The 25104-nt window shown below is 48.6% G+C and overlaps 2 protein-coding genes across 2 annotated transcripts in view; both read right to left on the reverse strand.

The window, feature by feature from the left end:
- Positions 1-24623, reverse strand: part of LOC142292147 (serine/threonine-protein kinase Nek5-like) — a 56410-nt gene extending 31787 nt beyond the window's left edge. Inside the window, exons 1-3 of the mRNA XM_075337303.1 lie at positions 24496-24623; positions 20816-20912; positions 18150-18247 (exon numbers count right to left, since the gene is read on the reverse strand). Coding sequence (XP_075193418.1) covers positions 18150-18247; positions 20816-20912; positions 24496-24612 — 312 coding nt within the window. The 5' untranslated portion in view covers positions 24613-24623. The remainder of the gene's footprint in view (positions 1-18149; positions 18248-20815; positions 20913-24495) is intronic.
- On the reverse strand, positions 6301-10604 carry LOC142292424 (serine/threonine-protein kinase Nek5-like). The gene is made up of 6 exons (XM_075337768.1): positions 10591-10604; positions 10016-10102; positions 9779-9833; positions 7665-7865; positions 7144-7240; positions 6301-6332 (listed from the first exon to the last, which is right to left on the reverse strand). Exons 1-6 carry the CDS (start codon positions 10602-10604, stop codon positions 6301-6303), a joined length of 486 nt encoding a protein of 161 aa, XP_075193883.1.
- Positions 24624-25104: the final 481 nt, after the last annotated feature.

The raw sequence follows: 25104 nt of genomic DNA on the forward strand, positions 1-25104 counted from the left end.
GTCACATTGTGACACATATGGTGTTCCTCCGATTACACATTGTTCCTGATAAATTACCGCTGCAGTCAATCATGAGCCTTAGCTGTCAGGTCACCAAAGAATTCAATATCATTGCTTGTCTCCCGGAGACCATTTGAGCAGCCCGTGTTGGAGCCACATAATTTTATGGGGTGTTTTACCTATCTCTTGCGTCTGTACTTTTTCTTTTAACCCCTTCAGACCCCGGGCATTTTGTGTTTTTCCGTTTTGTTTTTTTCCTCTCTTTTTTCCGAGAGCCGTACCTTTTTTATTTTTCTGTCAATCTTGCCATATGAGGGCTTGTTTTTTGCGGGACGAGTTGTACTTTTAAATAAAACCATAATTTTTACCATGTAGTATACTGTAAAACGGCAAAAAAATTCCAAGTGCGGAAAAATTTAAAAAAAAGTGTGATCGCACAATAGGTTTTGGGATATTTTATTCACCGTGTTCACTATATGGTAAAACTGATGTGTCATTTTGATTCCTGAGGACAGTGCAAGTTTGTAGACACCAAACATGAATAGGTTTCCTTGTATTTAAAGGGTTAAAAAAATTCACAAGCTTGTCCAAAAAAAGTGGCGCACGTTTTGCGCCATATTCCAAAACCGATAGCGTTCTCATTTTTCGGGATTTGAGGCTTACTGATGGCTTATTTTTTGCGTCTCAAGCTGACGTTTTTAACGGTACAATTTTTGCGCAGATGCTATGTTTTGATCGCCTGTTATTGCATTTTGCGCAAAATTTGCGGCGACCAAAAAACGTAATTTTGACGTTTGGAATTTTTTTGCCGCTACGCCGTTTACTGATCAGATTAATTGATTTTATATTTTGATAGATCGGACAATTTTGAACGCGGTGATACCAAATATGTGTATTTTTTTTAACCCTTTTATTTTCATTGGGGTGAAAGGGGGGTGATTTGAACTATTAGGTTTTTTTATTTTTTTTTTAATTTTTTAAAACTTTTTTTTTTACTTTTTTTTTATTTTACTAGTTCCCCTAGGGGGCTATAGCGATCAGCAATCCGATCGCTCTGCCCTATCTGCAGATCACAGCTACACGGCTGAGAAGTGCAGATTTGGTGCTTTACTTTCAATGCCGGCTGTATTCCAGCATTGAGAGGAAGCGACTTATGTTCGCTACAGGCGTCATCACATGACCCTGTGCTACCATGGCAACCACCGAATGTCACGTGATCATGTCACGTGACTTCTGATGGGGCGGGGCAAGTCACTGTCATGGCGGCGTGCATACACATCTCTCTGCCAGATTTTGGCAGCAAGATGTAAGGGGTTAATGGTCGCGGGTGGAAGCGATTCCACCCGCGACTAGCAGGCACACATGTCAGCTGTTGAAAACAGCTGATATGTGCGCAAATCGACGGGACCTGCCCACAGCAGGGGGCGGGGATTAACCTCACACGATCCATGACATACCCGGTACGTCATAGGTCGTTAAGGGGTTAAGAGAGACAACCCCTTAAATTTCTAGGCAATAATTCTGAAATAGGAAAATACTGGAGTCAAAGCTTTTCTCTGCATTGGTCCACAATGAAGGCTTATCCTCCTTGTAGTCTTTATCTCACAAAACCGTGACTAACCTGAAAATATTTCTCGTGAAGCGTCACAAGTGATCTAATATTTTCTGGTTACATTGAGTTTACTGTAAAACTAAGAAGGAGTCACTAATAGAGGAGAGGTTAAGAGATTGAGCAATTCTACTACATGGATTGTCCACTACTTTGACATTGATTGCCTATCCTTAGGATAAGTCATTGTGACGCCCTGGACCTCAGGATTCACAGGTAACAACACCTACCACATTACACACACACCCCCATCCCTTGTGAGGACACATCAGTCACCCGAATGGGAGACCTGATGCCTCCCTCAGGGCCATTAGGGCACACTGGTGGGCGGAGTCAGGCAGAAAGGCACGCCCACTGAGGAGACTACTGTCCTGAGGCAGGAAATACAAACAGTCTAGGGAGGAGAACAGTGTAGAGTGTGACAGTGACAGGAGGTGTAAAGGAGAGAAGCTGTCAGGGACCCGGGTTGGAGCCTGGGACCCCTGTAACATCAGGCAGGCAGACGGTGGTGGCCGCCTGCAGGAGTACCGGTACAGCAACCGGCGGAACCGTAGGGACCGGGCCAAAGTTGGAGCCCTGATGCCACTGGCTAGGAGGCAGACGGTGGTCTCCATCAGGAGACGGGAAGAAGGTTCAGTGGAACCGAGGTGGACCGGGACAGGGTTGTAGCCCGCTGGTACCGACACGGGGAACCGACCCGGAAACCGTAGCACAGAAGGGGGGTACTCGGACCCTGAAGCCAGAAACCGGAATCAAGCGGACTGGTTAATTAACCGATTGAGGCCAGGATTATAGGTCCTGTCCCACCCAAAGTCCCTCATAGAAGACAACAGCCCACCGATTAGGGATAAGAGGTCACCGTCAAGGCCCATAGATCCCACGGGCCAGCGTCTGCGGGCATGGCTCCTTAGGCCACATCCAGCCGGGAGCGGACTCCTGAAGTTCCAGACTCAGGCAGTCCACCCTACACAAAAGTGCAGGAGGAAGATAGAGACCACCAGCCGGGTGGGGGACCAGAACGCAGCCGGCTGCGGGCACCGACCACCAGCACCTTGGTTTACCAGAGACTCGTGTGTTTTACTAATAGTGAGTACAACAGCACCCTCTGCGGTCGCTATTCCCCTGCACCAACCCAATGGGTCCCGGGGCCTCCATCCCTGCCCATGGAGGGGTTAACAACTTGCTGCACAACATCTCCTCCGGGTGTCCCACAACAGCAGCGGTGGTGTCCCACCTCACCACACACCGTGGGTGGCATCACGAACTTACTACGGCCTAGCCCGTACATCTACGTCCCCATTTATTTTCGGCGTGCTCGTGAGGCCCCCAGGTCCGGAAGTCCTTGAGCCACCTCCCCTGTAGGCCCGGACCCGAGCAGCGTCGGCTGCTGGTGCGGGGCGGCACACCCCCGGATAAGAAGGCTGCGGGAATGGTAAGCGCACGCACACGGGATCTCAAGGAGCTAACGGTGACGTTGCTCATGTAAATCCACGGTATCATGCCCACAGGGACGTGATACCACGTAAAGCATGCAAACGCCCACGGGGCGATGCGACACCCAGGGGACTAGACCCTCAATCAAATGTTTTATTTTTACATTCATAATTATTATTACAACACATGGATGGGTAGGAAGGGGTTACTAGGCCACACATCACCATGCTCAGATGGACGAACCTGTTGTTAAAATAGCAGCCGGTTCTCCAAACCGGCAAGAAACAGCTCTGGTAATCCGGTTCCCTGAATTCATTTGTGTTAGTGTCTTTAAGACACGCACCACACTTCCGGGTTCAGTGGAGCCTGTGTGCTCCCTGACCCAGCGTGCAGCGACACGCTGACGCTGCAGAGGTCACGGCAGTGTGTGAAGGTAGCTCCTCCTACTGCCGTCTGTCAGCGTCAGTGTGCAGATTGCCACGGAGGAGGACAGAAGACAAAGAGGCCGCCGGTGCTTGGAGCAGGTAAGCGCTCAGTGAGCCGAAGATGCAGAGAGAGGGGCCGCATAAGATGGAAGCTATATGGGGAGAGGAGCCGCATAAAGATGGGAGCTATATGGGGAGAAGAGCCGCATAAAGATGAGAGCTATATGGGGAGAGGAGGCCACATAAAGATGGCAGCTATATAAGGAGAGGAGGCCACAGAAGATGGGAGCTATATGGGGAGAGGAGGCCACATAAGATGGGAGCTATATGGGGAGAGGAAGCCACATAAGATGGGAGCTATATGGGGAAAGGAGGCCACATAAGATGGGAGCTATATGGGGAGAGGAGGATGCATATATGGGAGCTATATGGAGAGAGGAGGCCGCATAGATGGGAGCTATATGGGGAGAGGAGGATGCATAAGATGGGAGCTATATGGGGAGAGGAGGCCACATAAGATGGGAGCTATATGGGGAGAGGAGGCCACATAAGATGGGAGCTATATGGGGAGAGGAGACCACATAAGATGGGAGCTATATGGGGAGAGGAGGCCACATAAGATGGGAGCTATATGGGAAAAGGAGCACATGGGATAAGAGCTGCTGGGAAAAGAAGCCATAATGGGATCTGCAAAGGAAAGAGGCCATAATGGGATGGGATCTTCAGGGGAAAGGGGCCATTATGGGATGAGATCTGCAGGGGAAAGAGACCACATGGGATGATATCTGTATCGGGAAGGTTGTCCGTTCCCATTTTAGCAGGGCTCCTTTAGTAATAGTTTTTAAAAATTGTAGAAAAACCACTTAATACAATATGACTGACAGTGACTGGAACAACTGGTGCTGGACAGGAGAGTGAAGGTAGAGGAGGGGAAGAAGGGATAAAGAGATTTTACTTTAAATTACTTGTACTTTTTGGTTGAGGAAAGTGCTTGTATATGGGTGTAGCTAACAAAATGGGTGTAGTTACTGAATGGGTGTGGTTTTCAACTGGGCGGGGTTTACAGAGAACCTGTTGTTAAAAATTTGAATCCCGCCCCTGACCATGCTTGTAAGTCAGAACGCATATTGTACGTAACAGGTTCCCTTTAAGGCCCATGATCCAGCCGTTAAATCAGTTTGTGTGACGGTTGGCTTCCCTGCTGCTCGATAGCCGATGATGGACTGATGGCTGACAGCCGGTTAGGAAGCTCTGGTCACTCGATTTTGCCCTGAAAAAATGGATTGGTGTCCTTCAAATGTACAACTAGTTCCACAAAATTGAGCCGTCACATGGATTTGTCAGCAAGAAAATAGCAAAGTTACAGCTCTTGGAAGAAGGGGATAAACAAGTAAACTCGCAAAAACAAAAAATTGCTCAGACATTAAGGGGTTTAATAAAAACCTCCACAAATCAATTCTTTTCAGCAATGACCAGTGCTCTGGTAAGTTTTCTATCATTTCTTGCCAGTCCAGCTAGCCATTAGTCATACACTATAGGATTGTCAGTCATGGGTAGCAGCCATTTTCCCATATTACAGCCCCGTCGCCATGTTGAGGTTTATGACCTCACAGCAGCGTTGTCCACGAGTCGTGGAATACTCAGCGAGCACGGTCAGTGTGCGGCAAGCAGCGGTAGAGAGAAGAGCCAAGCACTAACCAGAGCGAGATTTATCAGAGTTTTTTACTTTTTATATTTTATTTTTCTTAATTTCTTTTTTGTGAGGAGAGTTTTCTACCATCCACACACACACTTCTGTGTGTGGAGGGGGAGGCAGCCCGATGGCTGCCCCAGTAGCTGGAGGAAAGATCCAACCGAGAAGACATCTCCCACATGCCAGGAGACCCCCTTACAGCCAGAAGCCTGAACACCATCAAAGGCAAACTGGCATTACTGGGTATCTGATGGCAGCACTTAATCATATCAGGCCTTTTATTCAATGCCTGTTCGACCCATCAGAACAGGAAACAGGCCGATATGCGAGACTGAAAAGTCCCCCACCGTGTCCTCCACCACCCGAAACAGGACGATATGCGAGACTGAAAAGTCCCCCACCGTGTCCTCCACCACCCGAAACAGGACGATATGCGAGACTGAAAAGTCCACAACTATGTCCTCCACCACCCGAAAGTCCACAACCTGCAGCAAACATCAGCGCAGAGCAGGGGCATGTAAAGAAACGCCAGAAAACCACCAACACATCAGGTGAGGTACAGACAACAGCTCCATTACCCCGCAGCATATTCTCCTGTGTGATGCCAGCTTACTATCAAATACTTAAAGTCTGCAGGATGCCTTACTCCTATCCACCACCTATTAAGGTGACTGCTAAACCATACTACAATCCACTACCTCACATGCCACTCAGCTATCCTGCTAGACAGAACTTTCAAGCCATGCTGAGATTACAGGGAGATGGACATGGAACCTGCTTGAGTGGAGATAAGGGCAACGTTTCAAGTATCGGAGACATCATTTGCCCTGGAAGAAAATTCCACGTCCCACCATCATTTAGTCGGAGGCCACTTTAGTGGTGAGTGACTTGCAGCGTGCCCATACCTTCTGCACAGCTGCTTCTCTGGACTGATTTTCCGGTTTTGACCTTGGCTTTCACAATGGATTATGTTTTCGTACTGCCGCCAGCCCCGACCTCTGCTTGTTTCCGACTACTCATCCGCCTGCTGATTTTGTACCTTGTTTTCGCTGCCTGCACTGGCAGAGCCCCAGTTAAAACATCCCTGAAAAAATCCCCCTTTCTAATGATCCTGCGTTGCCAGACCACCGCTCCCTTTGCTAGGAGGATGTGAAGAAGAGTAGCACCAGTTCTGCACAAATAGCGTGGAAAGCAGAAATGATAAAGGACCACTATGGGACAGAAAAGAGTCCCAGCCTCAACGACACACCAAAAAGAAATTTAAGCATAAACCTATGGAGGAACAACCCATGCGGTGCCCAAAACTGGAGACTGGATCATCCAGGATTTCTGCAGAAGGTATTTCCCTCTGAATCTTCCTTAAGACTATTCCCTCTCAAATGCATTAGATTAGTGTTTGTGTCTGACAACTTAGGCAGCCACCGATCACTGGTACAGGGGTCTTGAGTCAGCCACATCACTGCTTCGGGGGGGGGGGTTAAATAGAGCATTGGCAGATGCCCTCGCATCAGAAGCGATACGCAAGTGTGACTCTACCCTTAGGCTATGTGCGCACGCTGCGATTTTTTAACGCTGCGTTTTTGGCTGTTAAAAACGCACAAAAACTCACCTGCGGCAAAAAAAGGACCAGTAAAAATGCATGCGTTTTTACCGCGTTTTGGGCTGCGTTTTGCTGCGTTTTTCTGCATTTTTACAATGCATTGCAAGGGGGAAAAATGCAGAAAAACGCAGGAAAGAATTGACATATCCATTTTATTTTTAGGCTCAAAGACGCAGCTTAAAAAAAAGTTGTGTGCGGACAGCAAAAATGAAAACTCAGAGACTTTGCTGGGGAAGAAAAGTCATGCAGTTTTGAGCCCAAAAATGCACCCAAAAAACACACAAAAACGCCACGAAAAACGCACTGTGCGCACATAGCCTTAGGGAAAGCAGCGTGTCCCCCCTAGTCCTGTACATTTCCATATAGAACTGTGTATTGTTACCTGCTGCGTGCTTCGGTGTTACTGGCCCATGGGCTTGTCTCTTTGGGGAAGGTTTCTTTTGGTGTAGCACAGTATGGCTAAACTCCTCTTCTATTAACTAGAAACCAACAAACCAATGGTTGAAACATTACGAAAGGCGAAAATCACAAACTACTGAAAGGCAAAACCTAGAGGGCAGGTACAGGATTAAAAAAACCTGACTGCTGTCCTAGAAACAGCGCCACCCCTGTCTACAGGTTGAGTCTGGTATTGCAGGTAAGCCTTACTGAAAGTGATGGCCTCAGCTGAAATACCACAACCTATAGCCAGGTGTGGCGCTGTTTCATGGTAGAAAGCAGCATTGTTTGGTTTTTTTATTCTTGTACAGCCCTTTTTAGAAAATATTTTATTTTTGAATTACATTTTTATAGCAGAAAAAGTTTTGTTACATTAAGTTAAATTAAAAAAATTTCTTCTTTGAGCAAGTAAAGTTTTTTTATTGCGTAAATAAGGTAAATGTCTTTTCTTTAATTATTACCTACCTTTGGACTCAAAAAATTGTGTATACGTCTTTCTAGAAAAGGCTTCTTCAATATGGAGGTGACAGACGGCCGGTCCCGTGGGGATATTTTAAAGAGCTGAGAGATTAATGTCCTCAGATCATACGAATACTTTGAAGAAAGCGGCTCGTACCGACCCCGGCAGATTTTCAACACCAGTTGCTTTAAGTTGCCAGCTTCAAACTATAAAATATAAAATCGTGTCATTTATATCACCTTTCATATAATGCCACCCCTCTGTAACGCGCAGGCCTCCTCATGTTCTCCTAAATTACAAGGTATAGACACCTTTTTTTTACTTAAAGTATGTATTTTGGTTTAAAAAAACACTTTTGCAATTGTGTTTCATTAAAAATTTTGTATACTTTGACTTGTATAGCCTTGATGTTGCTATGTCTACTTCTGGCTGCAGAATGAGCTAACTGAGAATCTGTCAGTGAGCCTGTTCAGACAGTAGAGTTTGTAACTCTTATACTTGCCTTTTTTGGACTCCTCTCAGCTAATATATAACCACAGAATGTATCAAATGTATCAAAACTGAGCTGAACATACAGAGTTGAGAGGAGCTCAGAAGTAAATGACATTGCATTTTCACCTATGTTCACTACTCCCGTCGGGGCATCCGTCCGAACCCCCCCCCCCGCAAAACGTGTTTCGGACGCATGTGCCAACGGGACCATTGACTATAATGGAGCAGACGGAGTTGGCGTGTGCCCTGTCTTGCACCATTTTCGGGCGTATACATTTTCTGCAGGTGGACACCCAGACGTAGTCTACTAGCACAGGAGGAGGGTGAAAGGAGGGACAGGAGGAGCAGAATAGGATGCCCATCGGACGGGACCGGACAATTTATATACAGGGTGGAGATTTTATAAAGATACTAAGTGTAGTACCCGGCGTTGCCCGGGATAGTAACTGCCTCTCTGTCTCTCTCCCAGTCTGTCTGTCTGTGTCTGTCTCTCTCTTTCTGTCTGTCACTGTGTTTGTCTCTCTGTCTCTTTCTCTGTCTGTCTCTGTGTGTGTGTCTCTCTCTCTCTTTATCCATGTCTGTCTCTCTCTGTCTGTGTCTATCTCTCTGTCTTTCTCTTTCTATCTCTGTGCTATCTGTGTCTCTATCTCTCTATCTCTATGTCTGTCTGTCTCTCTCTAGCTCTGTGTCTGTCTGTCTCTTTCCCCATCTGTCTCTTTCTCCGTCTGTCTTTGTCTCTATCTCTATCCCTGTCTCTTTCCTTGTCTCTGTCTCTTTCCCTGTCTTTCTTTCCCTGTCTGTCTCTTTCCCTGTCTGTCTCTTTCCCTGTCTGCCTCTTTTTGGAAAGTAACTGTAAAGCGCGGGGTTAAATTTTCCTGTCAAAACATAGTCTATGACATACCCTGAGTCACATGAGGTGTGTGTGCAAAATTTCGGGATTGTAAATGCGACGGTGCGGATTCCTTTAGTGGACATACATACACACACACACATACACACATACATACATACATACTGTACATACACACATACATACATACATACACTCAGCTTTATATATTAGATTTGTGGGGTCTACAGGAGGGGGGTCATGGGGTAACGTGCAACTTCAAGGAATGCGGCACAGGTGCTGCTTACGGTGCTGGTTTTAGTTTAGAAGGCCAAAATCTGGTGACAAGTTCCCTTTAATGATTGTGGAATAACACCAGAGAATGCAGAAAAATGAGAAGAAATATTACCGTACATGCTCAGACTGCACATGGAGTAACATACGAACAGCAGTCGTCCTACTCTCCTGGATGAAAATCGGTCCAGTTTTGCATACGTTAGTGTAACTCCAGCCTAAGGCAACCGGCAGCATTGTGATGCTATTAACCTGCAGATTAACCCTATATCTGCAGGGTAATATGGTTTATGGACATGACAAGTTCCATTTTTCACTTTTTGTAGATATTTTAATCTGACACATTGTGGCCATTGAATCTAAGGAGGCTGATAGCGTAGGATATAGGTGTTTATATTATTGGATTTTTTTTTCTTTTGTTCAGTAAAGTTTTTTGTATTCTTTTATTTATTCATGCTTCGCCTGTGCCCAATACAATATTTGCACTGTAAAATAATTACTCACTGGATGTTTGAGGGTACAAAGTTCATACAGCACACATCCGAGAGCCCAGATATCCCTGACACGAAAAAAGGGCAACATTATATTCAGTAATTGCTATATAAAAAAAAAATAAAAAAATTATATATATATATATATATATATATATTTGTATTTTATTTTTCCACATGATGTATGAGTATGCGGAGTATTGTTTTCTTAATAAATCATGTCTACAGTCTTCTATATAGTAATCCTCACGTTTTATTGTTGTAGGGTCGGTTTTCGCAGATTTCTGGAGAGAGGTAGTATGGCGTCCCCACACACGTCCGTGCCAGCTCTATGGTGCTATGATGGAAACAACAGGAAGAAAAGGATCACAACCACAAAAAAAATCCTCAAAATGGAAAAATAAAAATGTTATTTTAATGTTATTTTTGTAGTTATTTTTATTTATTAATCACCACAAATTCTAAATTTCTATGTGATTTTTTTTAATTTCATTAATTGTATCCATGTAGAAATGTTTCATTGGTTACAATATTTTTTTAAAGACAAATTTCACAGCGCAAAATTCTGTGTAACATACTGTATATGCATCATGTTATGGCGCGGAAAGAACTGAACAGATTAATATGTAGGTTTGTAGGAAAAGATTCATTATACTGTGTTTCCCCGAAAATAAGACACTGTCTAATATAATTTTTTTGCTCCGAAAAAATGTGCTAGGGCTTATTTTCGGGGTAGGGCTTATTTCTGGGGAAACATAGACTGAGGGTAAATTTACTCCCTAAAAAAGGCAGACACCCCTTACCCCCAAGGAGAGCCATACTTACCAGACCCCGGACATATTCATCACTCCCAGGTCCTCCTTCGTTCCACAGTGGGAACTCCCAGCAGGCCCTTGTGTGCTCCACAGAGATCTTCCCCTGCTTCAGGCCAGCACTCACTCATACACAAACATATATCAGTTCACAGGAACATCATACATACACACACACATACAGAAATATCTGGTGGTACCGTCCTGCTCTGGGGACCTGGGTGGCTGTGGAACGGTGAGGACCTGCGGTGGAAAGCGTGCAGGACCTGCAGTGGAGCATATCGACGCATTCTACTGCAGGTCCTCGATGTATTCCACTGCCTTCCAGGTCCCCAGAGCAGTACGGTAACACTGGGTGTGTGAGGACGTTCCACTGCAGGTCCTCAATGCATTCCACTGCAGGTCCTCGATGCATTCCACTGCCTTCCAGGTCCCCAGAACAGTACGGTAACACTGGGTGTGTGAGGACGTTCCACTGCAGGTCCTCAATGCATTCCACTGCAGGTCCTCGATGCATTCCACTGCCTCCCAGATCACCAGAGCAGTATGTAGCCCCCCTGAGGCTTCGGTCGCCACAGTTTACTGCATCTCATTTTGGGCACAGTATCCATCCCGGGTATGGGTAGGTTAATGTCTGGTATGTCTCACTTACACCACACAGTTAGCGAATGAATCAGCAGTTTCCTAGCATAACACATACAGCAGGTGCTCTCCACTAATTAGGCTGAAGGTGATCACCATAACAACGGGACTTCCCCAGCTTGGCGATTCATCCAGAGGGAGGGGAGAGCACTGGTAAAGTACAGGAGCAGGGAGAGAATGATCTCAGAACGTCTGGGACACAGAAGAACACGGTCGCCCGGAGGGTATGCTCCAGAGCTCCTCCGGGTAGAATCGGCCAGACCGTGGGCAGGCTGGAGATCTCAGGAGGAAAGGAGCCCAGTACCGGTAGATCTCGTGGGACACAGGAGTTTAACGGTAGCTGAGGAGATACCGAGTCAGCTCTCCCAGGGTCGGTGCTACTACAGGGTGCAGAGGCCTAGAGCTAGCTATACTTCACGTTGGCAACCAAATCTGCAGGACGGGAGGATGCCATGTCTTCCCGACCACTACCCACATAGCTCAAGGCACAGTGATACATAGGGTCCGGGGTCTAGATCCAGTCAGACTCCACGGTGAGGATCCGCTTCACCTGCGACAGAGCTGGGACACTTAAACAAACAAGGGGGTCCCCAAGGTGCTTCATGCCACGGGGACCAACACAGCGCACACAGAGGAAGGGCCCACACACTGCCATGCCGAACATACCTTTAACCTGCCCGGGATCGACCGTAGCCCTTCATGGTAAAGAACAGTACCTGGGGTGCGGTAGTGAACCAGTAAGTAAAGACCTGGAACCCGCACCTATTGTCTCTGACTCTGATTGTCGTCGCCTTGCACTCCGGCGCTCTAAAGGACTGCTACCCCCCATCCTCCTGGGACCCGGTCTGCCTGTGGGGAGCGACACAATCTTGGCTGCACCCAACATCTGCTCTTGTGAAGAGACCCTGCAGCGGCAGCCGCCTACCTGGCCACATGCCACAGGTGGCATCATAACTGACATTCCTATTCACCCCATCCACCACCATCTCCTGTACTTCTCGAGGTCACGAAACCGGGTCAGGCCAGCTGGTGACGACGCAAAGGATCTGCACCCCCGACCCGGCGACGTGTCAGGTGAAAACCCCTTGACCTCGGGGTGTTACAAGTACGGTATCACTGGGTGTGTCTGTGCGTTCCACTGCAGGTCTTCAATGCATTCTACCGCAGGTCCACACGTTCCAAAGCCTCTCATTCAGGGGTGTCTGCTTTCTTTAATGAAGTGTCCTGCAGTATTTGTTGTCTTTTTTAGCTCTATGGACACTTTATTATTGACCACAACTAGGGCTTCTTTCCGGGGTAGGGCTTATTTTTCGGCTTAATCCAAAAAGGACAAAAATTCTTGCTAGGGCTTATTTCCGGGGTTGGGCTTATTTTTAGCCTTAATCCAAAAAGGACAAAAATTCTTGCTAGGGCTTATTTTCAGGGAAACACGGTAACTTGTTTTTAATTGATGGAAATTGCTACTTATTCTGGGTTTAGGATTCAAGTACGAGGTCCTAATAATTGACAGTTATCTCTATAGGCACAATCCTATTAAAGTATAGGGCTGCAAAAAGCAACTGATAGACAAGATGCAAAGCCAAAGGTGATGTTTTTTTGCTAATTTTGCTGTCTATAACTAATGTAGGTTACAAGAAGTAGGTGACAAATTGATGGTCAATGGTCAGCCATGTTTATTTCTATCTGTAACCATGAAGACAAGTAGGTGAACATGAGAGCTGAATATGCAAAACTGTAGAATATTTTTTATCAAGTCTTTTTCAAAGATTTAAAATATATTAGATCAAAGCACAATTGGCTACAAAGGAGGACATATTGTGTAAGGATGACTGATGCCTTTCAACTTAATTCAGCCCATACTCCCCATACATATGTGACGCCCTGGACTAGCCAGGTAGTCACAGGTAGGCCCTTACACAAACACCTCCCCCCCTTAATAAGGTGACAGCAGCCAACCTACAAAACCCTTGTCACCTCCCTCAGGGTTTGATATTCACACCAGGGGCAGAGCCAGGTGGTTGGCCACGCCCATCGAGGAGATCACAGGCCCTGAGGCAGGAAAACAGTTTAGTTTGTGTTGTGACAGTGAAGTGGAGTGGAGTTCAAGTTCAGACCTGTGTCCAGGTCTGCCACAGTCTAACACTGCCCAGGTGGTAAGGGGGTGCACTTCAACCTACAAAATAGCAAATAGCTTCTGTCACAGACAGTCATGGGACTGCAAAGGGCCCATATATTGTTTTTGCACAGAGGCCCTCATTTGACTGTGTCCGCCCCGGCTAGCCCTTATTCCCCCCGATCTGTCACGGGAGAGTGTAAAAGCCCCATTATACATTATATGGTCATCTGTCATACCCCAATCATCAGATTGGGAGATCTTTCTCTAATGTGTATGGGGGTCTTTAGAGAAACATAGAGGAATTGCTCTAAAATGACTTTTCCAAAGTAAAGGGCCCTTATAGGTTTGTGCACACAGTGTGTTTTTTATTGCGTTTTTTTTTTTTTTTTATGCATTTTGTCACAAAACTGCAAACAAATCCTTATGCCAGCAAAGGCAATGAGAATCCCGATGTTTAGTGCACACGTTAAGTATTTTCTCCTTGAAGATTTAGTGCAGAAAATAGTCTGCAGCAATTCAAAAAAGGAAAATAAAACCGGTGTTGGACGGGCAGCCCGAGGACGGTCTGCGTTTTGCTAAGGGGGAATGTGATGCCCTGGGCAAGCCAGGGGTCACAGGTCACAACACCACCCGCACCCCACATTCCCTGCAGGTACACACTAGGTCAAAACTTAAATCCTTGTTGCCTTCCTCCAGGGGCTGGTGTCCACACCAGGGGGTGGGCCAGGCGGTTGGCTCCACCCACCGAGGAGTTCACAGCTCTGGAGGCGGGAAAACCAGGCAGTTAGCTCAGGGAAGAGCTGGAGTTAAGCTAGGAAAGTGAAGGAGTAAACAGTGAAGTAGAAGGAAGTGGAAAAGGAGCAAGAGAAAGTGACAGCAAGAAGCCTGAAGTTAGTCCGGGTGTGTGCCCCGGACTGAGACAGCAAGGTTGGCAGACGGCGGTAACCGTCTGCAGGCGAGACTGATTGGAGGTTGCCGAAAGGACCGTGGACGGGTGGTGACCCGGCGGTACCGGAGCGGTATACAAAGATTAGTCAGCACCAGGGCAGGGGCCTTTCGGATCCTGGCAAGACTAGGAGTCGCCATAATTTGCCAAATCCGTCAGTGAAGGGGACGACTGTCTCCCAATAACCAAGTCCCGTTTGAAGGTAACAGTCCAACCGTAGAGGGGAGACACCGCCACCGCCAAGGCACCAGTTTCCCAGGGCCAGCGCCTGCGGGCAAGATTGGAGCTCCTCCGGTTCATATCCAAGCTGGGCAGCGGGTTACCGGTGGGAACCCATCGCTACCAAACAACAACACATAGGTGCAGGGAAGAGACCGTCACCGTCAACTGTAGGGGACATCGGCAACGTAACCGTCTGAGGGACCCGTCCAACCAGCCGTTTGTTTACCGAGAACTGTGTCGTGTTTACTGGCTGAGTGAGTACCTCCGTGCCGTGCGGCACAGCGCTGCCCCTGCACCTCCACAGGCCCCATAGCCCGCCTGTCCACCATCCCCAACTCCATCACTGGGCCCCGGGATCACCAACCCCTACCCACGGAGGGGCAACACAACAACTGGCTGCTCCATACCATCACTCCCGGGATACCCAGCCAGAGCAGCGGTGGTGTACACTCAATCACCACATCCGTGGGTGGCGTCACGGACAATAAACAATCCCCACACACAAACCTCCGTTTCACTCACGGGCGAGGAGCGCCGCTAGAGTCCCCGGGATCCGGCCCATCGCTCGAGCCACCGAGCAGCGGCAGGCCGCGGCAGCCGCGGCAGCCGGACCCGAGCAGTGGGAGAGCGCGGCGTCCCCTCCTCCGCCCGCGACAACTTGGCGTCACGAACAGGATCTTACCGCTCTGCCGTCTGGTAGAGGTGCGCCTTGTTACCGCCGGAGGTGTCCGGCCACAAAATTTCAGAAGCCGCCATCTTTGGCGCGAAAAGTCCCCGCTCGAGCGTCTTCTCGAGTAGTGGAGGCGCGAAGGCCAAAACCCCCGCCCCGATAGAGGAGGGGCCGGAAAGAAGCTAAGGGGGACGCGATGGCGGCTGGCTGCATGTAAACGCAGCTATAAAGACAGGGACACGAATGGAGAGATGGCGGCGTCCTCGAATTGGAGCGCGGGAATCCCCGCAACCGGAGCACCCAAGCTCTGGGGGAAACGAGGAGGAGTAGCCTTTGAAGACTGCAGCCCGGGTGAGCTCCCCGCCGGGACCGCTGAGTGGCTGGAGCGGGAGTTGGGTCGGTTCTGCTTGAAGGTGAGGGCGCAGAGCTTGCAGCAGTTGATGGATTGGAAGGTGGAGATGCGAAGGATGGTTGCCGTAGTGGGGGCCCGTGAGCAAGGGGCTGCTGCAGCCGTGCCACGTCGCGATCAGTCCACCCAAACCCCAGAACCGGCCCTAATTGAGTGGGAGACTGACATCAGCACCACGGCCGGGGGTCCGGAGAGAATGTCGTTGATGGAGGAAGAGGTCCCAAGTATGCCGCCTCCGCCGCCATTCCTAACGGCTGTCAGTGATTCGGGGTTGAACTGCCAGTGGAAGGAAAACCCCATGTACCGCTCGGTCCCGGAGTGGGCCGACCCCCTGCGGTGGTAGCCGCCTCAAGGTCAGCGGATGCCCGCTGCACCGTCCCCGTTGGGACCACCACTGTGTTTGTTTGAAAAAGTTTTGAAAGTTTGAAAGATGATGATAAGATGATTACCGAACAGTCACCTGATTCACCGTGATTGAGAAAACCGGCCGTTGCCGGCACCGTTGTCCCCGTGGGAACCGTTTGAAAAGGTTGCATAAGGGACTCCTTATGGACAAGCCCGTGAACTTGCAGGGCAACCACAAACGTTAAGTGGAATGTAAATAAGTTGTTTTACCGTTACCGTTTCCGCAATTGCCGCCTCCGGAGAGGCAGGTTGGAGGGAGGGCCCGCAGTAGAGCCGGCTGGGGCCCAGCCACCACAGGAACCGGTGGCTACCCTCTGGAGGGGAAGGACAGATCCCGCTCGGGTAACTTGTGCCGGACTGGGGTCAAGGGGTGCTGCCTGGGTTTTAGGGGCAGCATCAGGGCCAGGTTACTTGGGTGGGAGAGAGCGGAGACCGTAACCGTAAACCGTTTGCAACGTTTAAGAAATGTGCCTCCCGATGTGGGATGATGTCATAAATTGTAAATATGTTTACCGTTTTTCTACTTTTCACAGAAAACAAAAGGAAAATAAAACCGGTGTTGGACGGGCAGCCCGAGGACGGTCTGCGTTTTGCTAAGGGGGAATGTGACACCCTGGGCAAGCCAGGGGTCACAGGTCACAACACCACCCGCACCCCACATTCCCTGCAGGTACACACTAGGTCAAAACTTAAATCCTTGTTGCCTTCCTCCAGGGGCTGGTGTCCACACCAGGGGGTGGGCCAGGCGGTTGGCTCCACCCACCGAGGAGTTCACAGCTCTGGAGGCGGGAAAACCAGGCAGTTAGCTCAGGGAAGAGCTGGAGTTAAGCTAGGAAAGTGAAGGAGTAAACAGTGAAGTAGAAGGAAGTGGAAAAGGAGCAAGAGAAAGTGACAGCAAGAAGCCTGAAGTTAGTCCAGGTGTGTGCCCCGGACTGAGACAGCAAGGTTGGCAGACGGCGGTGACCGTCTGCAGGCGAGACTGATTGGAGGTTGCCGAAAGGACCGTGGACGGGTGGTGACCCGGCGGTACCGGAGCGGTATACGAAGATTAGTCAGCACCAGGGCAGGGGCCTTTCGGATCCCGGCAAGGCTAGGAGTCGCCATAATTTGCCAAATCCGTCAGTGAAGGGGACGACTGTCTCCCAACAACCAAGTCCCGTTTGAAGGCAACAGTCCAACCGTAGAGGGGAGACACCGCCACCGCCAAGGCACCAGTTTCCCAGGGCCAGCGCCTGCGGGCAAGATTGGAACTCCTCCGGTTCATATCGAAGCTGGGGAGCGGGTTACCGGTGGGAACCCATCGCTACCAAACAACAACACATAGGTGCAGGGAAGAGACCGTCACCGTCAACTGTAGGGGACATCGGCAACGTAACCGTCTGAGGGACCCGTCCAACCAACCGTTTGTTTACCGAGAACTGTGTCGTGTTTACTGGCTGAGTGAGTACCTCCGTGCCGTGCGGCACAGCGCTGCCCCTGCGCTCCTGCACCTCCACAGGCCCCATAGCCCGCCTGTCCACCATCCCCAACTCCATCACTGGGCCCCGGGATCACCACCCCCTACCCACGGAGGGGCAACACAACAACTGGCTGCTCCATACCATCACTCCCGGGATCCCCAGCCAGAGCAGCGGTGGTGTACACTCAATCACCACAACCGTGGGTGGCGTCACGGACAATAAACAATCCCCACACCCAAACCCCCCTTTCACTCACGGGCGAGGAGCGCCGCTAGAGTCCCCGGGATCCGGCCCATCACTCGAGCCACCGAGCAGCGGCAGGCCGCGGCAGCCGCGGCAGCCGGACCCGAGCAGTGGGAGAGCGCGGCGTCCCCTCCTCCGCCCGCGACACAACCATTGAATTCAATTGAAAAATGCATGCAAAAACGCAAAACGTGCATTTTTGCAGCTGTGTTTTTCCTGCCAAGAGATGCAGAAAAAGAAATCTTTCAGAGGGTCCGGAATTTTCTTAAGAAAATTCCATTTTCTCGTGCGCACAGGGCCTTAGTTTGGAAAGCAGCTTGTATATCAGTAAGCGAGCTACACTGATTTCTTAATGCAATGAGGCGCTTACATGCTGAACCTTGGAAATCAATTGACTACATGCAAGTTCATTAATGTCTGATAAATATTTGATCTACACTCTTGATACTGATTGTGTACCTGGTCTTCATTAAGCAGAACGCCCCTCTGCATGCTAATCCTCTTCATCAGGTCACCACCATCGCAATATTCCATCACAATGTACAGATTATTATTCTCTGAAATTATAATTATACGTTAATGAACATATATACAGATCTCTGCTCTACATTGCACTAGAGAATTGTGAAAGTTACCATATATGCACATGAACAAAGTCAGAAAAAAAATAAAAATGAAAATATTTTTTATATATATATATATATACATATATATATATATATATATATATATATATATACCCCATGTCTTTCCAAAAATAAGCCCGCCCTCCCCAAAAAATAAGCCCTAGCAGGGATTTTCAGCATTTTCTGTGTAAAGATTAAATATAAGCCCGACCCCAAAAATAAGCCCTAGTCGCGGTTCAGTAATGAAGTGTCTGTGCAGCTAAAAAAGTTAAAAAGATACTGCAGGACACTTCATTGTAGACAGTGGACACCCCACAATCACACTCCACAGACGGAAGGGCAGAGGACCTGCAGTGATCACACCCCCACACACATCCAATCTCACACACAAACATCAGATCACACACACATTGCATCACACACACACTGACCACATCCAGCGACACCGATTTCTTTTTGCCGGCAGAATCCTGAAAGGCTGTGCAGTGGAGCGCAAGGACCTGCCGCAATGCTAGCTTACAGGACCTGCGGACTCATGTGACTTCCTCCCATCATTCCCAGCAGCCAGAAGTATTCTGTAACGCTGGATGTAATGTGTAAGCAGGGGAGCACAGCGTACAGCACTCACCGGAGATCACAGGAAGGACCTCGGACCCACACAGACATCCGGGTCTGATAAGTATGAGTCTCCTGGGAACTGGGGTGTCTGCTTTTTTGGGGGGTTAATTTACCCCCAACCATGTTTTTCCAAAAATAAAACCTCCTTCAAAAATAAGCCCTAGTGCTTTTTTGGGGGGGGCAAAAAAAGTATAAGACAGTATCTTATGTTTGGAAAAACACGGTATATATCTAATATATAAGGCTGAGTGTATGTATGTGTGTGTATGTGTGTGTATGTCTGCTAAAGGAATCCGCACCGTCGCATTTACAATTACAATATTTTGCACAGACATCTCACTTGACTCAGAGAACGTCATACACTATGTTTTGAGGGGGAAATTTAACACTGCTCTTTACAATTACTCTCCAAAAAAACTGCTTACATTAAAGTCAATGGAGCTGGGAGCTACAGGTCATTAATTAATTAATTAATTAATTAATAATTAATGTTTTCCTTTTTTTCCATCCAGCATCACTGAATTGCAGAAATATTTACATTTGTTGGAGTGCAGTATGTGATATCTCTGCTTACTGCCAAGCTGTGATTGGCAGTGTCTGGGAGGTCCAACGTGGACGCCCTCCGATAAGACTTTGAAGAAACACCCAGTTGTTCTGCAAGCAGAGATTTCACATACTGCGCTATAAAAGTGACAAATGTGATTATCTCTGCAATTTAGTGATGCAGTGCAAACTGGAAAAAAACAGCAGCATCAGGGTAACTTGGGGATTTTTACAAGCTATTTAATTGTTTTTTGTAAGAAAATAACATTAAAATGATTTTTAGGGAGAGGGCGGAGGAGGGGATTAAGCTATAGAGTAGGCATATAAACTACCGTATTTTCCGGCGTATAAGACAACTTTTTATCCCCTGAAAATCTTCTCAAAAGTCGGTTGTCGTCTTATACGCTTGGTGTTGCCTTATACGGCGGTGCACGGTGCTGCATGAGCCCATTCTTTACTAATGCCCTCCAACCGGTCCCCTTCTTACACACAATAAACATTATTCTCACCTATCCTCAGTTCCCGCAGTGCCTTCAGCTTCTTATGGCAGACTGCAGGCACATAGACCACTCCACGATAGCATCCTGTACACGGGGCCGCCGCCATCATGGTCTTACTGCAGTTTAATGCTTTGCGGTGTCGTAAAGCATTCAACTGCAGTAAAGCGCTGACAGCAGCGGCGGCCCCGTGTACAGGATGCGATCATGGAGGGGTCTATGTACCTGCGGTCTGCAAGAAGCACTCCTCCATGATCGCATCCCATACATGGGGCCGCCGCTGTCAGCGCTTTACTGCAGTTGAATGCTTTACGGTAGTTAGTAAAGCTATGACGGCAAGCAGCAGTCCCGTGCATCAGACGCTATCATGGAGGGGTCTATGGGCCTTGCGGTCCACAAGAAGCAGCTGAGGTCACCACTGGACTGTGAGAGGTGAGAATAATGTTTATTGTGTGTAAACAACGGCATAATAGGGGAAAAGAAGAGTAACAGTAGGACCATTACTAAACAATGGGCTCATTACTACAAGGGGGGGACAAGGATGGGCACATTACTAAACAATGGGCACATTAATGCAGGGGACATTACTAAACAATAGGCACATTACTGCAGGGGACGTTACTAAACAAGGGGCACATTACTCGGGTCGGCTTATACTCGATTATATACGGTATATCCCAAACTCTATATTTTAACTGGAAAATTTGGGGGTTATCTTATACGCCCAGTCGTCTTATACGCCAGAAAATACGGTAGTTTTGAGTATCTCTGTATTGGTTCTCCGCACATTCCTGCTCAGTCATTCACCTTTACCTCTTTGTCTCATAAATTATTAACAAACCTTCTATTGATGTGAAAAATCTAACAATATTGGGGTGATTCATCTTAGCCAGAAGAGTAACCTCTTTGTGGGAAGCCTCTTTCTCCTTCCTGGCCATCTATGGAAGACAAGAAAAAAATGTAGTTATTTTTACATAATCAGACTTGAAATTGCAAATACTCAATAGTACAGGGTCCATTATAGGACATGATGAGATATCAAACAGAATCAGATGTCAGAGTCAGTTCTCAGACAGGGTATTTATAATAATAATAATAATAATTTATTCATTTATATAGCGTTATTAATTCCATAGCGCTTTACATACTTAGCCTCAAACTGACATTATTCTGATGTATGACTTTGATATCTGATCAGGTCCTTACATGTGTAAAATCAAACTGTTCAGCTCTGAATAAAGAGGTGGGCAAATGGATGCAAGCTCATTTCAGTGCATTCGATTTTAATGGGGAGAGGGGAATAAGCTGACATATCTGGTAGAAACTCCCCTCCCCCTAAAAAAAACTCCAATTAATAGACCATGTACAAATCCAACAGCCATTGTTCCCAAAAAAAACCAAAAACGGTGATTGCTGGATGATGGAAAGTTTGTAACACCATACACATTATGCTGGGTTCACATATCGCGACGTAGCAGCGATCACAACGGGCGACCTGACCTTATCAGGATTGCTGCTACGTCGTTACATGGTTGCTGGTGAGCTGTCAAACAGGCAGATCTCACCAGTGACCAGCCCCCAGCCAGCAGCGACGGGTGGAAGTGGTGCTGCGCTTGGTAACTAAGGTAAATATCGAGTAACCAAGGGCTTGGTTACCCGATATTTACATTGGTTACCAGCGCACACCGCTTAGCACTGGCTCCCTACACGCCAGAGTACACATCGGGTTAATAAGCAAACGCTGGTAACGAAGGTAAATATCGGGTAACCAAGGAGAGGGCTTCCCTTGGTTACCCGATGTTTACCTTGGTTACAGTTTACCGCAAGCTGCCAGAAGCTGGCTCCCTGCTCGCTTCAGTTCGTCGCTCTCTCGCTGTCACACACAGTGATGTGTGCTTCACAGCGGGAGAGCAACGAGCAAAAAATGAAGCAGGACATTCAGCAACGAGCGGCGACCTCACAGCAGGGGCAAGCTCGTTGCTAGATGTCACACACAGCGACAGCGACGGGACGTCGCTGCTACGTCACAGAAAATGGTGACGTAGCAGCGACGTCGTTGTCGCCGTCGCTGTGTGTGACACCACCTTTAGATTTCAGCCGATGCCACCGGAATTGTCAAGTTCTGCCATCATTCTTCTAATATATAATGATGTGACGCCCTGGAGCCCAGGGTTCACACCTACCACATACACCCCCACCCCTACCCCCTGTGAGGTCACACACTCGTCACCCGAAAGGGAGACCTGATGCCTCCCTCAGGGCCAGTAAATCACACCAGGTGGGCGGAGTCAGGCAGAAAGACACGCCCACCGAGGAGACTACTCTCCTGGGGCAGGAAGTTCAAACAGTTTAGTTTTGAGTTGACAGTGAGTGGTAGTGGAGCAGCTGTCAGGGACCCGGGTAGGAGCCTGGGCCCCTTGGAAACGTCAGGCAGGCAGACGGTGGTGGCTGTCTGCAGGAGTACCGCTACAGCGACCGGCGGAACCGTACGGACCGGGCCTGGGTTGGAGCCCTCCGGTCCTGAACCGGGGAGTCAACCGTGTACCGGAGCACCAGAAACCGGGTACTCAGACCCCGTCCTAGCTTAGAAGCCACTGAATATATTGTCAAATTGACTGATTGCTGGCTGGACCTCACGGGTTCATCCATACCCAAAGTCCCGAAAGAAGGCAAAAGCCCACCGAGACTGGGTGAGCGCCACCGCCAAGGGCCAAACAGCCGACGGGCCAGCGCCTGCGGGCAACCGAGGGCTCCTCCGGCAGCTCAACGCCGGGGAGCGGGCTACCACTGCTCAGGCAGGGGAGCCGAAACACAACATCCAGAGGTGCACGGGAAAAGGGGCCACCATCAACCCCACAGGGGACATCAGCAGCCAGCCGCAGGGACCGACCACATCCGAACTTTGGTTTACCAGTGACTCTGAGTGTGAATCAATCGTGAGTACACCAGTGCCATCCGGGCACGACACTACACCGCGGCACGGCACCCTGCACCCCGACAACATCAGCGCTCCAGTCCCCCACCGGGCCCCGGGACACGCCGCCCCTACCCACGGAGGGGCTAACATCTAGGCTGCGGCCGCAACACCGATCCCGGACGAGCCCACCTTCACTCCAGCCGCAGCGGTGGTGCATCCCGTCACCACAACCCGTGGGTGGCGTCACGACCCGTTGGACGACAGCGCGGCCCTCCCCGGCTGCGCGCCTCGTCCCGTCACCACCACCACCACCCTACTGCCTCTCCCCTTAACAGAGCGACGTGGCCCCTGGTCCAGAGGCGCTCGTGCCACCGACAACCCGAGCCCGGACCTCGAGCGGCTTGGCCCGAGCAAGCGGAGAAGCAGGCCGGGCCCCTCTCAGGGCGGTACAATGACTGTTTTAGATTCAGCAGCAAAACATAGCAAATGTAGCATAAAGAAGCATGTGAGAAAGTGTCATTTTACTGCACCATGGACCAACCAGTAGGCACAACCTGTAACCTCACAATGGGATGTTTATGAGTAGCATAGTGTCACGAGTGGGTCATGGCCTGATGTGATCTTGGGGCACTCTGGGATTAGAAGATCACAGCGCATTGTGTATCGCAGATCTACTACTAGCTCCAAGGCCTACCGTTGTATCGTGCTCCCAGTGTACCCTGTGTTTTGCGGCGCTCGCTGGGAGTTCTGTTATACCTGGTGGATCCCAGATAGTCACTGTGTGACACATAGACAGTGATAGCCAATTGCAAAATAACATTCACTTCTATTGTACTGTAACTGGTGCCAATTTTTGGTGCAACATTTTGCTACAAATATGTGATGTGTGAATCTAGTCTTAAGCAGGCTCTACACTTTGCGACATCGGCAACAAGATATCGTCGGGGTCACGTCGTTAGTGACGCACATCCGGCGCCGTTACCGACATCGCAGCGTGTAACGCAAATGAGCGACGATCAACGATCACAAAAACGTCAAAAATCGTTGCTCGTTGTCACGCCGCTCATTTCCATAATATCGCTGCAGCGACAGGTACGATGTTGTTTGTCGTTCCTGAGGCAGCACACATCACTATGTGTGACACCGCAGGAGCGACAAACATCTCCTTACCTGCGTCCACCGGAAAAGGAGGAAGTAAGGAGGTGGGCGGGATGTTCCGGTCGCTCATCTCCGCTCCTCCTTTTCTATTGGGCGGTGGTTCAGTGACGCTGCTGTGACGTCGCTGTGACGTTGAACGAACCGCTCCCTTAGAAAGGAGGCGGATCGCCGGTCACAGCGACGTCGCAGGGCAGGTAAGTAGTGTGACGCTGCCGTAGCGATAATGTTCGCTACGGCAGCGATCACCACATATCGGCCGTACGACGGGGGCAGGTGAAATCGCGCTCGACATCGCTAGCATCGGCTACCGATCTCGCAACGTGTAAAGCCCACTTTACTCTGAGGCTGATGAAGATATGTTCCGCACCTGAGAATTAGGACATTTCTATTACACAATTTATTGCTGAGATCTTCCTACTAATAATATACATTTTTATACCATTCACCTTGGAGAGATTCACTTCTTTGATTACACATTGAATTTTATCCTTTTTCCCTTTTGCTAGAAAAGCTTTTCCAAATGCTCCTTCTCCGATCATCCGAATTATTTCATAGTTATTCATGTTTCACCATCAGACTGGACCTTAGTTACAAGAAAATAAATGTAAGGATTTAAAATAATATAGTCATCAGTAAAGCATTGATAGGTTACACGGCGCAGCGCCTTACTGCAGAGGTCAATGTAGAGGCTCTTTACTGTATAATGGCTATTGTGAGAACTGACTAAATATTTCAAAGGATTGTCTCTTTGACTCTTAATGTTTAATTACTAAAGGAGGATTCAGTGATCAGGAAGCCTATTCTAAAAGCACAGACACATTTCAAGTCAAGAATAGCTCTGCCCTGAAGAAGCACAAATGTCCAAATCAATGGACGTCCATCATTTCAATGGAATTCTGTTGGCTGTTTGTGAAACTTCCATAGGAGTGAATGGAGAGAGCTGTGCACTGTAACCTCTGCATTCACAGTGGTTATGAGGTGAAGGTTGCAGATCTTTGTTTTAGACTGTTACACGGAGTTTTGCACAGATGTCGCCAACTGTAATGACGGCATTG

The sequence above is a fragment of the Anomaloglossus baeobatrachus genome, chromosome 2, assembly GCF_048569485.1.
Source record: "Anomaloglossus baeobatrachus isolate aAnoBae1 chromosome 2, aAnoBae1.hap1, whole genome shotgun sequence".
NCBI classification, from domain to species: Eukaryota; Metazoa; Chordata; class Amphibia; order Anura; family Aromobatidae; genus Anomaloglossus; species Anomaloglossus baeobatrachus.

Bases quoted from the DNA above. Each gene is read 5' to 3' on its own strand.
- LOC142292424 (XM_075337768.1), bottom strand. The intron at 7,241-7,664 runs GTAGGTAATAAT...GTTGGTTTCTAG, and splicing joins ACAATTTTTTGAGTCCAAAG to TTAATAGAAGAGGAGTTTAG. The intron at 6,333-7,143 runs GTAACAATACAC...CTATTTGTGCAG, and splicing joins AACACCGAAGCACGCAGCAG to AACTGGTGCTACTCTTCTTC.